Here is a 15,257-nt window from a genome sequence, read left to right on the forward strand (position 1 = left end):
GGAAACACCCAACATTGTAAAACACGACAAATGGCGATGTGCAACACTCAAACTGCTGTCCAACATTCAACACAAAGCTACAATTTAAAGCAGTCGTTGGCTTTACCGTGTTGGGCTTTTATTAAGGTCCTTCTTAAGGCCTCAAAGGTAGCTATTTAAGTTAGGATATACATTTGGTAGAGAACTTATTTACAAATTCCAAATGGCACTGGTCCCTAACAATGTAAATGGCTCATATTTTAAAATGCAAAAATCCAACCAGAAAGCACCCAGAAAATAGAGGAATCATTTGGTCTGAGATCCAATACTCAATTTTGGTATTCATTTCAAACTCTGATGACATTTGGCTTAAGTAAAACGTACATTAATTTTTTTAAGTAAAAAAACACCTTAAACTTTGATGACTTTGGGCTTGAGTAAAACACACATGAAAATCTTCCCCCAAAACACATTTCTGAGGTAATTTTGACATCGGTCAATAGGAAAGAATATCATATAGGACCAATTAAAACAAAAAAGAATGTGAAGTTACATGTATCAAAGAGGATAAATCTCAAATGCGCTATATTGAATTTTAAAAAGCAGGTACATTTACATCATTTAAAAACCCTCAAAATACTATTTATTATAGCAAAAGATGTAAATACATGCACTGGAATGATAAAAAACAAGTTTAGAATAATGGCTGTTTAGGGAAAAAGGGCAGGGAGGGTAGGGATTGCAGTCAGGAAGAAATCCACTGGGATTTTCAAGACTACGTATTAAGCCAGGTAGTAGGGATATGGATATTCGTTATTTTGTTTTTGATACTTTCCACACGTCTGAAATAGTCGTAACAAAAATAACTTCCGAAAGGGCTTCCGGTAACACTTCTAAGTGGGAGGGGGCAGGATTATCAGTAAATAATCATAATTAAGGAACAGAGTACATCAAAATGTGTGTGTCTCTCTCCTATGGTTACAGTTAAGAAACACACTAAGATCGTGGTCCTGGAAAAGGACTGAATCAATCAGCATGCCAGAGCCTGTGAACTGGTTGCTTTTAGTATAAATTAGATTTCGGATTTTGGTTTGAATTAGTAACTGGTATAAGATCTCCAACAGGAATCCCACTTCTAAAATATCATCACCCTTCTTCCCTCTCATTAGGATGTCTTGCCACAGTAAGGAAACCGGAGCAAGGCTGAAACTGGTGGCCACTGCTTCCCAACATGTCTCCCATGATGGCCCTTAAGAAAACGGTCAGATACGTTGTGCAAACTTAGGTAACTGGATGAGGCCGCCCACTGCAGGGATCGAGGCCTTGGCATTACCTGCAAGCCACCGGAGGGATAGCTAGGCGCTGGAGTGTGTGGGTTTGGAAGCTTGGGCTGCAGAATCTGGGAGCCACTCACTGACACAAGCTAAATCAAGACTGCAGTTCCTCGAAGCATCGTGCAGAGAAAGGCAATTATGTGCTCCTGTCCCTCAAGACCATTCACACGGAAAAATAAGAAGATTCTCCAAACACCCACTTGAACCCATTCTACCGCCTATCACATGTGCTTATGTTGGAGGCACACAATGACAGCCCAACTCGGCCAACCAGCTGATGGAGAAGCAACACACTTCTTCACCAGCAGTAATAAAGTGGAGGACTTAAACTGCAGGTGCCATTCTTACAAATCAGTCTCACACGGCGAAAGACGGGGGGCAAAGGGAGAGCTTCATTGCTATTTTGGTGCTTTATTTACTGAGCTAAGTAGTGAGGATACGAATGTTCATGATCTTCTTGTCTACGGTGTTTTGTATGTTTGAAACAGGGGGCAGAAGAGAAGATTAAGATTAGTACACGGTTCTCGTGTCAGAAATGAACTCCCAAAGGCAATTTTTTAACTTAGCCGGTCTCCAATGCCCTGAAAACACCAAAAGGCTTGCCCTTCAGGCCTAACATACGTACTTCTTCAATTACTTCTACAAGTTTGCTCTTGAGATTTTCCAATTCGATGGCTAATATCTTCTTCTCTTCCTGAACAGATACAATTTGATCTCGAAGTTCTGCGTTTTCAAAGCAAAAATAAAGGAGGAAACAATATCAATGAACTTCTTCTTAAAAAAAGAAATCAATCTTGTCCAAAGAATTGACAATGCCAGTGCACGTGTAGCTTATGGTCAAGGTTATTTAACAATTAAAACAAAAATGAAGAAGCAGAGAACAATGGAAATCTCATTCTGTGCCCCCATACACAGCCACAGTTATTAATAATTTTATATCTCATGATCTCACCATGTCCTTAAATATACTAGATCATGTTTTCTTTACATTCTATCAAACACATATTTTAGAAAACTACCTGGCCTTTGAGAAGTAAATTTTTTTAAGATTTCAGGGAAACAAATTAAGGCACTGTACTAATTTCCTCTTTACTTTAAAATGGCCATGGGCTCTCGTCACAATACAATAGAATAAACAATTGGGCAGCTGATAATTTGCAGATTTTCATTTGCAGAAAAAAATCCTGACCTGCTGCCAGTGGACAGCCCTCAAATACTATTTGAAGTGACTCAAAATACAACCTCTTTGAAAAAGGGTTAATTCTAGTAATTTTCCCTCCAGAGTTTTTGGTGCACGGTTTCTTAAGTTATTTCATATTTCTGATTATTGGGATTTAACGAAGACTGGATTACCAAGATGGAAATATTAGCAACTGTAAGTGAAAATGTTTTTGGTATCAGATGAAAGTTATTTCCACCACTCAAACGTTAAAAAATATATATACACAGCTTAGCACCAAGTACTTAAATTGATACCCAGGCCTACAGTTTTGTGACTTGGTTTTTAACTGCGTTTAATTTCTTACCCTTCTCCAAGAACAATAAAAAAAAAAAACCTTCTCTGGGGTTATTTACAAATGGAATCAAACTTTTACATGAACCCAGCTTGAAGGAGTTCTCAGACACTTATTTCAAAATGACGGTCTCCACTGGGTGGCTAATCCTGAAGGAAGAACAAGAGACCAGATCATCCAAGACCTAACAGAAGGGGAAACTAGGAACAAAAGAAAATCCTAGAAATTTCTTCTCCTTCTCCAACCATATCAATATTATTCTGTCTTAGATTAAGGGGGTGGAGGGTCAGGTAAGGATGGCTTTCTTCTTACTTTTTTCTTCCTACTTGCAACTGAAGTTTTATCTGCCCGAGAAACTAACGAGTATTGCTTTTGACATGCGCCGAAGGCTAAAATGCCCCAGAAGCCACTGAGCCCCAGACGGCTTTCCTATATCATTAACATAAACAACGTGTACATATAATTATGTGTATATATAATCATGGATAAAATTAAGGCATATTTTTAAAATTTTATTTTAGAGAGAATGTACGTTGAGTGTGGGAGAGGGACACGGGGAGAGAGAATCTTAAGCAGGTTCTATGCTCGGGCTCAGTGCAGAGCCTGATGTGGGGCTTGATCTCACAACCCTGGGATTGTGACTTGAGCCAAAGTCAAGAATTGGACACTTAAGTGACTGAGCCACCCAGGTGGCCCCATTCCTTCTTTCACTTAACAAAAATATCTTAACTATAGTCCATGTTTAAAAATATCTTAACTATAGTCCATGTTTTTAAGCAGTTTTACAGACTAGCTGTTTCTATCAAGACAGTACTTTCAAAAGCGCCTAATCCCAAACAAGAAAGTTGTAACACACCAATGTCACGTCCTGTCGTGATTCTCAAACCAGGCTACTCCCTGGAACATTTAAATCAGAAATGTCTTGAAGCAGAACCCAAGTTCTAAAGTTCTCCAGTGATTCCAATGTACAACCAGGGTTGAGAAATATTATCAAAAATATGCTCGGTGACTGAGCCAAGAATACCACCTTTGATCTGCTTCTGACACTGGATGGAGACGCAAGTCTCCGCGGCACCCTCTGGATCTGTGCTGGCATCTTCGTCATCGATGTTGATCTCTTCAGTTATTACATCTGGTCCCAGCTTGGCCATGTACAACATGCTGATTCTTTTCAATGTTTTATTTTCTTTATTTAGCTGAGGCAAAATATAAAACCAGTTATTTTAACAGCAGTCAAATGAGTGTCTTGGATTTTTAAACAATAGACAGATTAAGTGTATTTCTGTCTTCCATATTCATCAACATTCACAGCGTGAACTAACAATTAGAAGATTCATTAAGTAAGGTTTTATTTACACTTTTTTAATATTAAACTTATTAAAGTAAGGCCTGATGCCTGGATGACTGCCAGCAGCCTGGGAAAATCCTAGCTATAACTGATAATATAAGAGAACTTAAAATAAAACATCAGTATAGACTTTGTTACGTTAAGTAAGACCTGATGCCTGGATACAGCCAGCAGCACGGGAAAATGCTAGTTATAACAGATGATATAAGAAGAATTAAGATAAAATACCAGTCTGGATTAAATCAAATTTCAATTTATTTCAATTTAATTAAGGCATTTTGTTTCAAAAAAAGGTTTTCTTTGCTGCTATGCATGCCCTGTAAATGTTTGTTAGCTCAGCCCTCTCTCTTCTCTGGACACTGCTACACTCTTCTTCATTGTTCGGCAGGATTGTTACGGGAACAACCATGTTCCCCCAGAGCACACCCTATCCCTTTGGCCACAGCTAATCAGTCCACAGATTAGGCACACGAGGCCAAGCTTGGTCAGATGGATCCGTTCTCCAGAAATCTGGAGGCTGGAACACGGAGAGGAGTTTCCTTCCACACGTCCGCATGTACAGAAACTATTGGCACCCACATTCCAACTCTGAATTGAGGAATAGAGGAAGGGAGTCCATAGCAAAGCCAAATATGGAGCTGATGTGTAGAGACAGGCAGAGGAAAATAATGCAGATGGGTTTCCCACAGGGCTCCAGTCCATTCCTGAAATACTCTCCTAGCCCATAGGTAGATTCTGTGGGATTCTCCAATATCCCTCACTAACAAATTCCTACTTTTCTTAAGCCAGTTCAAGACGTGTTTCTGTCTAGAGTTCTAATAATACACAATGGAAGAAAGCACAAGATATGTTTCTACTATCTCTATAAAGAGTTCCAATTCACAGCAAAGAAAAGAAATCCTAATTCATTAATGTATTTGTTACTCCTTTTGCAGAAATTAATTGCTTTTTAGTTTCAGTTGCTCAATTATCATTGCCTTCTTTGGTTCATGTTTATGTCCATATGAATATTAGTACAAAGCACACACAAAGAGTAAACTTGGAGGAGGGGAGGCACCCGGGGTGGCTCAGTCAGTTAAGCCTCCTACTTCGGCTCCAGTCAGATCTCAGGATTCGTGAGTTTGAGCACGGCATGGGGCACGTCGCATCCTCTGTCTCCCTCTCTGTCTCTCTGTCCACTTGCATGTGCGAGCACGCTCTCTCTCTCAAAAATAAACATTAAAAAGAAAAAAAAAGGGGCGCCTGGGTGGCACAGTCGGTTAAGCGTCCGACTTCAGCCAGGTCACGATCTCGCGGTCCGTGAGTTCGAGCCCCGCATCGGGCTCTGGGCTGATGGCTCAGAGCCTGGAGCCTGTTTCCAATTCTGTGTCTCCCTCTCTCTCTGCCCCTCCCCCGTTCATGCTCTGTCTCTCTCTGTCCCAAAAGTAAATAAACGTTGAAAAAAAAAAAAAGAAAAAAAAAAAAAAGAAAAAAAAAGAGTAAACTTGGGTCCAAAGTCCACAGAAGGAAAATACAGCTTTCTCATGTTTTCTCTTCTCAAGACTGCAAAATAAAAGGTCTTCTCTGAACACACAAATATTTAGAGATGAAACCATGTTTCTTTCACTAAGGACCCATGACCAACACGACAAGTTGTGAATTTCATAACTGACACTGGAAATTAACACAGAGACCTAGTTCAATGCAAAGCTAACTCCCCTTCTCCACTAATCACCTTATGTCAGAGTAAGCTGTGCTTATACTTAGTTGTCAGGCTTTGGCCCTTCATTCGTGGTAATTAGGACTCCTCAGGGAAAAGCCCAGACCATTTCAAACTGGGAGATCTGATTCTCACCCCAATAACATTGAATCTAAATGTATCTTAAGTAGCCTGGTCTGGAACACAAGAGGCTTCCCTGACCTCTCTGGGGAGTGAGGAAGAATCAATCCGTCAGAAATGGCTATGAACCCTCCTGCAGCTTCTCCCTGGGAAGCCCAGTGAGTTCTATTCAGGGAATCTGACACTGCCCTCTTCTTCCCTGTCCCCAGCCCACAGTTCGGGCTTCTAGCTCCCCAAGATACATTACAGGATCAAGAACTAGATGGGAGCCCGTCCTCTCTCTCGGCCTCTCTCTCTTCAGATGAAACATTCAAGTGAAGACTGCTGTGGGTTCTCTGAACCATGAATGCTACAGAGTAGACCTATGCTGTGCTCAAGGATCATGGTCAATTCCCGGACAACACCATCTTTTCTGAACGTTAGGAGGAAATAACAATTTAAGGAAAAGGTGAAAAAAACCCTCAAGCCTTCATTTGTAATTCTGCCTCCTACCACTTAAACTAATGGTTTCCAGCTCTGCGCATTAACATCTCTAGAGAGCTTTTAAAAACTCGCACTGCACAGGCCTGCAACAGACCCAAACCTCTGGGAGTGGAACCCAGCACAGTACTTTCTCTGAGTCCTCGGGTGACTCTAATGTATGTCAATACTAAGAATCTTTGATACAGAGAAAGGCAATGTGTTATTATACATTTCTATAAAAATCAGCAGAGTCAAGAATCCTGCTCTGTAATCAAATGTTTCTGCCTCTGGAATAACCTCATCTTTCAGGGTGACAGTTTCCTCATCGGCGAACTAAGGAGAAAAATAGCTTCTACTCCATAATGTGGAGATTGAAGGAGATATTACATATAAAGTATTTAACACGGTGACTGACATGCAGTAAAAATTCAGTGTTCGCTAGTCATTCTTACAAAAGAAGTTTAGTTTGTGCATCTGATTTTTCTTTGGAAATAGTCTATCAGCTCGTTTTCTTCAACCAAGATATACATCCATGATCCATGCAATTTTTTCTTCCTCCAGGATACTCACGAAAGCACAAAAATGCTAATTTTTGCCATCTGGTGCTTAATACGTCAGCTCCAGGGCCACCATCACAATAATAATAACCTGATAGTTAACAGTCCTACCCTCAAAAGAGTTTAATGCCTCTCTCTATCAAGTCAGGCACTAAAATCCACCAGCCCTCGGCTGGCCGGCTGGCCGTACGACTCTATTTAACAGAGTTACTAACTCAAGAAGAAAGCCGCACACTGGGTGCCTGGCTGGCTCAGTAGCTAAAGCATGGACTCTTGATCTCAGGGTCATGAGTTCAAACAGCACATTGGGCATGGAGCCTAGTCACAAAAAAATAGAAAAAAACAAAAAAGCCACCTAGAAAATTTCAAAAGTCTTCTCTGAAACATCATTCTCATGTTTCGGAAGAAGAGACGTAAGAGTTATGTACATAAAGATCTCATGACCGTGCTAACTGGGTATTTTTGGAAACTCTGAATTCACAAATTTTGGCTATGCAATTTCACCGAAGTTATTATTCATCAAGTTATATATGTTAACGGCATGCTGTTTTTTGGAACCATTCTAAGTCACAAAGCAAAACTAAATCTTCTATAACCCTACAGTAACAGAATCCTCTAGTACATTCAAATTTAAGTAGTTTTCATATTGGGTGCAGCATAATGAATATTTAAAGATACAAAATAAGCAAGTTAAACAGATTTGGACCATATGGTTTAAATAACTGGTCCACATTTATCAGGTTAACCTACACATTTTAGCAAAGTACCCACCCTTGCTTTTAAGAACATTATGCAAATTGCACCTTAAGAACTAAACATTCCATTTGTCATTAATTTGAAAGCAAAGATTCAGGAAAATAAGAATAAATTTGCAGAAACTTTGCTGCTTTAAAAATGGAGCCTACCTTCAAAAATGACAATTGGGATATCTAAATCAGGATGTGTGGTTTATTGATCATACATATAGAGAAGCTTCCAAACTTTGCATTCAAAGCTGTAGGATCTTCCAGATCCAATGAGCACATCTATAGGTTTTGTTGACTTGTGTTTTTATTCCAAGTCCCATAAGGTCACACTGGATCCTCAAAAACAAACCGTATGTCCATTTTCAAAAGACTTCATAAAGAACAGAGGACAAACGGCAGAGGGAAGGGTCCCATGGTCAAGACTAAATTACAAAACTGACCTTTGAGATTAGCAACACGGTGGTTCATAACCACGGATGACCATTATAACAGTCACATGGCAGCTTTCTCAGCCCACACATGGCCACCAGTGGGTGTAGGGTATTCTTAAGAAATCAACACTGGTCTACCCTGACACTTAAGACAACTATAGCTCAGAGAGGTGCATTCTCTTGCTCAAAGTCACCTGTTAGTTAAAAACAGAAAGGCAGGAATCAAATCTTTCTTTAAAGGGACCTATACAGGGGCACCTGGGTGGCTCAGGGGGTTAAGTGACCAACTCCTGATTTTGGCTCAGGTCACGATCTCGCGGTTTGTGGGTTCGAGCGAGCCCTGCATTGGGTTCCACATCGACAGTGAGGAGCCTGCTTGGGTTTCTCTCTCCCTCCCTCTCTCTGCCCGCCCCCCCCGCTCATGTTCTCTCTTCCTCTCTCTCAAAATAAATAAATAAGCTTAAAAAAATAAAAACAAAAAAAATAAAGGGGCCTGTACAGACCCATGAGTAAAGTGCATCACGAAAAAAAGAAAAGTCCTCCCCATTCTCCCTTCAGTCCTCACCCTAGTCTATCCTGTCATATAAGAGGAGACTACAGCAGTCCAGGAACCAGAACTAACCTGCCCAAAGTCAGTCACATATGCCCAAAATGACATAAGTGGGAATGAAACCTGTATATACCGCCTCCCAAACTGCTGCTCTCCGTGAAGTCTGCCCATCCTGAGAGTCAGTCAAGCCTTTTCGTTCCACGTGTCCTATTGGCAACAGGAATACTTAGGCACTTATGAATAGCGAGAGGAAACACAGAGACCATCCTCAGCCACTGCAAATTCGGAGCAGCTAGTGCGCTCCGACTACATTTCTCTACTTGTTCCAAAAGAAGACCCTCAGGACTTGAGAAGAGAATTCGCAGTTTTGTGGACCAGTGAACACTTAGCGACGTGTAGCACGGATGCAGCGGGGGGAGAGCGCTCACATCATCATCGTTTTGAAAGTGAAGGCCCGCGCTGCTACGTATTCTTCAGACACAAATAACAGAAGGGAAGTTGCATGCACATCATTTATATTCTGAGGCTCTGGCTGCATTATCTTGTGAATCCCAACGTAGTGTCATCACACAAACAATTAAGCAAACACCTCTAGCAAGCACACTGCTAATGCATACAAATTAAATAGAGACATATACTGACGGACTGATGGACTGATTTGCAGAATTTCAGTCACATCCAAAGACACACTTTGGAGGCACCTGATGGGGAAGAGGGGAAAGACACACAACCGGCAATTACTAATGATATTTGGCTAAAAATTGCTGTCATCCATTTCCTGATGAAGCGGTTCAGATGCATTTTACTCAACCCAAAATACGTAAGACGGAGATAAAAACATTCTTTAATAATAATGTACTTCTGATGAGACAGAATATAGAAAATTACACTCTTGGTAAATTCATCAGCGAGAAGCAATCAGCAGAGCACTGGAGGTCACCTTTAGCATATGCCCTCACTCTGCTTTCACAAATAATCACCTGAAATATAAGGCTGGAGGCTGACTTTTTCATCTACATCAGACACGAAACACTCACTGATCCTTTACGTCCCACCAGGTTACTTTTAAACTTGGTTAACATTTTCACCCAGTGCACAGACATCTAGGAAGTCCAGCTGGAAGAACTCCTCTGGGGCCATTTTTCACAGGCAAAAAAAGCACAAATGCTGAAATACATATAAAGAAATGCCCCCTGTTGCAATCAAAATAACCTATGCAGTAAGATATTTCCATAAGCCGCTTCCAGGAGTCTGAGAACTTATAACACTGTCCTCATCGTCAGAGTGGAGACAACGGATTAGAAAACCAGAGGGGCAGAAAAGGGCAGAGGCCACTCTTCAGAAAAGCACGTTGAAATTAAAAAGCTCAAGTAGAATTCCCTTCTTTAAAGAGTCTCACCTTTGTTGCCAAAGCTTCGGCGCTTTCTCGACAGGTCTTCTCTATTTCAAGATGGTTCTGCATAAAATTGACTTCCTCTATAACCATGTGAGAAACTAGGAATGAGGGGAAAAAAGTCTCAGCATTCAGAGATTAGTCAGTGATTCCAGAAGCCCACACATTTCGTCCCATGACTCAGAATACTTCAATTCTTTAGCTAGCCAGACCTTCAGCTCTCATGGAAAAAAAAAAAGTGTTGAAGAGGCTGTCCTGATTAAATCTTAGCTAATATATGAATGTGGAAGGGAAAAAAAGAACACAAGGAAGAGACTTTTACTGCCAGTGCACACATTTTAGGAAAGCTAGTTAGGAGGTTTTTTTAAGTGTCTGCTTCCCATGTACCTGTGCACGCAGCCAGACACGTCCACGAATTTGGACGACAGAGTCTCTCCTAAATAAAAAGTGGCACACGTGATTTCCTTTGCGTAACAGGACAGAACACGTGGATCTAATAAGGAAAGCTAGCAAAAGAGACATTTTTTAAAAATAAACCTCCACTTGATCTCTTTAACTGGAGTAACGGATGTGGCAGCTTAGTGATGGCCAGTACTGTAACAGCAGTCTTTATCAGGGACAAAGTGGTTACTTTTACTAAACTCCAAGGCAGAAGAGCAGAGCAACAAGGTTCATGCACCATAGGACGATGAAATCGGATGCTGCTTGCATCACAGACTGCTAGGAGATTCAGAAGAAAACAGAATTTTATTCGGTACTTTACCAATGCCTGAAAAATAGTTATTTTGAGGTTTTTTTTTCTAAATAGCTGCTCTATATAAATGGAGATCTACAGGTACAAAACTGAGAACTTGAATCGTACTCGAAAGACCAGGGGACATGCCAATTCCTCTCGCCCATGTTTCTAGTTAAAAGGAAACGCTCAGAATCTTAAACTTAACTGTAGAGGTGTATACCCATTGACATTTGTTTGGCTTAAGAAAGAAAAATTAAGTCTACCCAAATGTGAAACCCAACAAAGTTAGGCAAAAAGCACTGGGCTCACATAACACAAAGAGAGATTACTTTTGCTTCATTTAAGCTTAATTAACCTGCAATTATGATTAAACTCAGGGGGGGAAAAATTTCTCTCCAAATTAAATACAAAAATGTATTACTTCCTAAGTCCGTCCAAAGTTCTTATTATGTTAATATTCAGATTCATAAAGCAGGACTAAATGGCCAGAAACATCTCTAACCTTGACATTTTTTCAGGGGTAATAATAATCTGCAGCAAATGCAGGCCAACCAAAAACCACTTAACTAATTAGTAGTTGCAGTCACCGAGAAAAACATGAATCAACACTGTTATTACAAGTGGCACATTTGAGTGGCATCTAATTATGACTTGATGAGCACGATACTTGCATTATCAACATTACTACTGCATCCCATCAGGGCCTAAAAGCTGCTGATGGCATTGACTTCGAGAAACTCCCACTCAATGGTACGGCAGCACCCAACAATCGGCTTGGCAGGGGCCCCCCTCACTAAATGACACGTTAAGCGTAATTACTGGTAGACATTGTAAATAAACAGGATTGGAAGTGAAAATTGTACCAAGTGCATAAGACACAATCTGACACATTGGAAGTGGCAGCCTTAATTGAGAGTTTCTTTGACTGCTCAAGATCATTTCAACTGCATTTCTCAGAGGACAGTGATTATAACTGTGGAGACAGACGGCATAATGGTATCAGCACTGCTGACAGAGCAGTGAATTAAATTGTATCTGCTGTTGTGTGAAAGCCTTGATGAGAGGTACAGATGCCTTAGTGGTCTTATCATTATAACACAATGGTCATGTTGTCATCAACCTTTCTGGCTCCAATTGAAAAGAAATGATTGTGTGTTGAGGCTCTGCGCCCCCCCCTCCCCACCCCCCCCTCCTATTCTATCTCTTGTTCTGAATAGAACCAATTTTCAGAGAGCTATGAAATCACGCAATAGGTCCTAAAATGCAGCTGCTTGGCATACAAACGGGTCCCCATTAAACTGGAATCACACACAATATGTGTTTATGCCAGAAGAACAAATAGAAGCTGAACACAGGCCAAGTTTATTCACACACACAAAGCCCATGTAGCTCTTCATCAATATAATTGCCTTTTATATTGTAGTTTAAATAATAGGCTCTATTATTTCCTTAAAATCCTAATATTCTTGGCATTTTATCACTGTGTTTACAAGGTAGGTTCTTCAAAAGTGTGAAGGAAAGAGAAAAGAAACCTACACAATTTTTACGACATCAAATATTACTTTGAATTTTTTAGCCTTAACTACTTGACTTCTTCTCCCACAATCTGGTATTTCCATGATCATAACGAAAACATAAACACTCTGCAGGTTTCATAGGAATTTGACTTTTTATTCAACAACATTCTTGCTCATGGAATTGTGAGAAAAATCATTCCACCATAGCCAGGTTTAAGCCTAGCAAAAAGAAAAAAGAAAAAAACTTATTTTCTGAACATTTTGTAAAAATCTGCCCTGTAATTTAACTTGATAAACTTACATAGGTAGCACTAGCCCACATTTTCTCCAATTCTCATACAGTAGACTCCATCAGGTAGGTGTGTTTTTTTTTTTTAATCTCTTCCTCTAAGAGGGAACAGTAGAAATCAGAAATAGTGCTTTGATTTCTAGTTTAAAAAATTATCCCTATGCTAAATAGGTAGCAAAGAAACGTACTTATCAACTTTCCAGATTCAAAAGAGAACATACTTCAAAGGGCAATTATATCTTTAAAAAGCATGACCTCATTTCTAAAACCAAAAGTCAGGTTACATGACACAAAACAGATATTTCTGTAATACATCATTTCATTTGCACCTTCCAAAGGACAAAAGTTTTAAAAACCTTTGGGTGTTCATTCAGTGATTTGCCTTATGGTGCTGAACGCAGGCTTGTCTCGTAATATCCACAGACCATGACCACAACCCCTAAAAGTGTCTATAATTTCGATGACATGAAGGTTTTAAAAAAGAAGAAAGCCGAATCCAGGTATTTTAGAAATACATACTGAAATATTTACAAATAAAATGAGATGATGGCTAGAATTCGTTTCAACATAATCTGAGGTTGGTGAGAGCAGAGGTATGGATGCAGAGATGAAATTAACTCGGCCATCAGCTGGTTAACTGTCGAAGCTGTATACTGCCTAAATGGGGTTTCGTTATACTATTTTCTCACTTTTGCATAAGCTTGATACTTTCCATAGTAACACTTGTTTTTAATGACTCTGAGAAGTAAGAAGCATAACCTAAAAGTACGTTGACTGTTGCGTCTACCAGTCGAGCTGAATTAGCCAAGTTTGTTTCTCTTCTTCGTGACCCCCAAAGCACATGTACATACGTGCCATCATAGAATGCATCACACCGTAGGGCAACTGGGCTTTTCTTTCTTTGTCACTTGCTTTCGTCTTTTTTTTTTTAAGGTTTATTTTTATTTTTTGAGAGAGAGAGAGAGAGAGACAGAGCACGAGCGGGGGAGGAGCAGAGAGAGAGGGAGACACAGAATCCGAAACAGGCTCCAGACTCTGAGCTGTCAGCACAAAGCCCGACGCGGGGCTCAAACTCACAAACTGCAAGATCATGACCTGAGCCGACGCCGGACGCTCAACAGACTGAGCCACCCAGGTGCCCCTGCTTTCGTCTTTTATTAACCGTGAGCATGAGAGCAGGAATTTTTCTTTGCTCACGTGGGACTCCCTTGCACCTAGCATGATGCTAGGTATCAACAAGGTTACCAGGTTTGTGTTTGTCTCAACGACTGAGAAAACAGATCAGGCCTACGTTCATCTGTGAACACCCTTTTACAAGAACGTTCTCTCTAGAACAGAACTGCTCAGGACACAACCACCATCACCATTTATCGGGCCAACTACGTGTCCAGCCTGTTCCACACCCTTTACATGTGTTCTGTCGTGAATTCTCACAACAGTCTTAGGAGGCACGTACTATCGCAAGTTTTGTATCTGAGAACACTGAAGCCCAAAAAGTCAAGTAACAGATGTCAAATTACAGAGTTCTAACCGGTCAGGCCCAGCCAAACCAATTTCTAGGCAACTCCCATTTCTCCATGTCTCTTTCTAACTTGTTGTATTCAAAGGTGATACCACCAGGGGCGCCTGGGTGGCTCAGTCCAGTTAAGTGTCCAACTTCGGCTCAGGTCATGATCTCACGGTTCGTGGGTTGGAGCTCCCCGTCGGGCTCTGTGCTGACAGCTCAGAGCCTGGAGCCTGCTTCGGATTCTGTGTCTTCCTCTCTCTCTGCCCCTCCCCCACTCAACGTGTCTCTCTCTCTCTCTCTCTCTCTCTCTCTCTCTCTCAAAACTAAACATTAAAATTAAAAAACTTTGGGGGGGTGGTGCCTGGGTGGCTCAGTCGGTTGAGCGTCCAACTTTGGCTTAGGTTACAATCTCACAGTTCAGGGATTTGAGCCCCACATAGGGCTCTGTGCGGACAGCTCAGAGCCTGGAGCCTGCTTCGGATTCTGTGTCTTCCTCTCTCCCTGCCCCTCCCCTGCTCAGGCTTTGTCTCTCTCTCACTCGAGAATAAATAAACTTAAAATAAAAAAATTAACAAAGGGGACGCCACCAATGGTGCCACCCTGAGCAAAACTCCTCTCCATCCAGCCAACTGTCAGCAATACTTGGATGCAGGGTGTCTCCCAAGCAGATGTGATGAACGGACCACAAGTTCTCCTGCAACATCAGGTTACCTGCAAGGTCTTCACATAGTGTGCAAACAGTGACGAAAGCCGGCAGGTGTGCAGGAAAACGGGTGTGCCCTAACACAGAGCAAAGGCTCTCAGGTTCTGGCTGGAGGGCATCAAAGACCTTACTTACTTCTCCTCGCACAGGAATCTGCCTTCATAGGGAACATGGCTTTGCTAGGCAGTGATGCTCCTCGTGCAGGAAGACAGGAGGAAGGCTCAGGAAGAGCTGCACGGAAATCTGGACGAAACCTGCCAGAAAGAGCACGCTGAGCCGGGACGGTAGAGCCCTCCTGTGGAACAGAGCTCCTCCTAAACCTGGTTCAGCTGCTCTCTTCCTGCACTTGGAGAACGAGGTTTAGCCGGTAAA

General features: G+C 41.2%; 1 protein-coding gene across 2 annotated transcripts in view; it reads right to left on the bottom strand.

Moving 5' to 3' along the window:
* The window catches only part of SHTN1 (shootin 1), a 102,137-nt gene that overhangs the window by 58,154 nt on the left and 28,726 nt on the right, over positions 1–15,257 (bottom strand). Inside the window, exons 4-6 of one of the 2 annotated variants that reach the window (XM_086680968.1) lie at positions 10,140–10,234; positions 3,855–4,023; positions 1,939–2,036 (exon numbers count right to left, since the gene is read on the bottom strand). In XM_086680968.1, coding sequence (XP_086537094.1) covers positions 1,939–2,036; positions 3,855–4,023; positions 10,140–10,234 — 362 coding nt within the window. The remainder of the gene's footprint in view (positions 1–1,938; positions 2,037–3,854; positions 4,024–10,139; positions 10,235–15,257) is intronic. The other variant, XM_086680969.1, reaches the window with a different exon arrangement.

Source organism: Puma concolor, chromosome D2 (genome assembly GCF_028749965.1).
Source record: "Puma concolor isolate L17-30 chromosome D2, mPumCon1.1.hap2, whole genome shotgun sequence".
Lineage (NCBI taxonomy): Eukaryota > Metazoa > Chordata > Mammalia > Carnivora > Felidae > Puma > Puma concolor.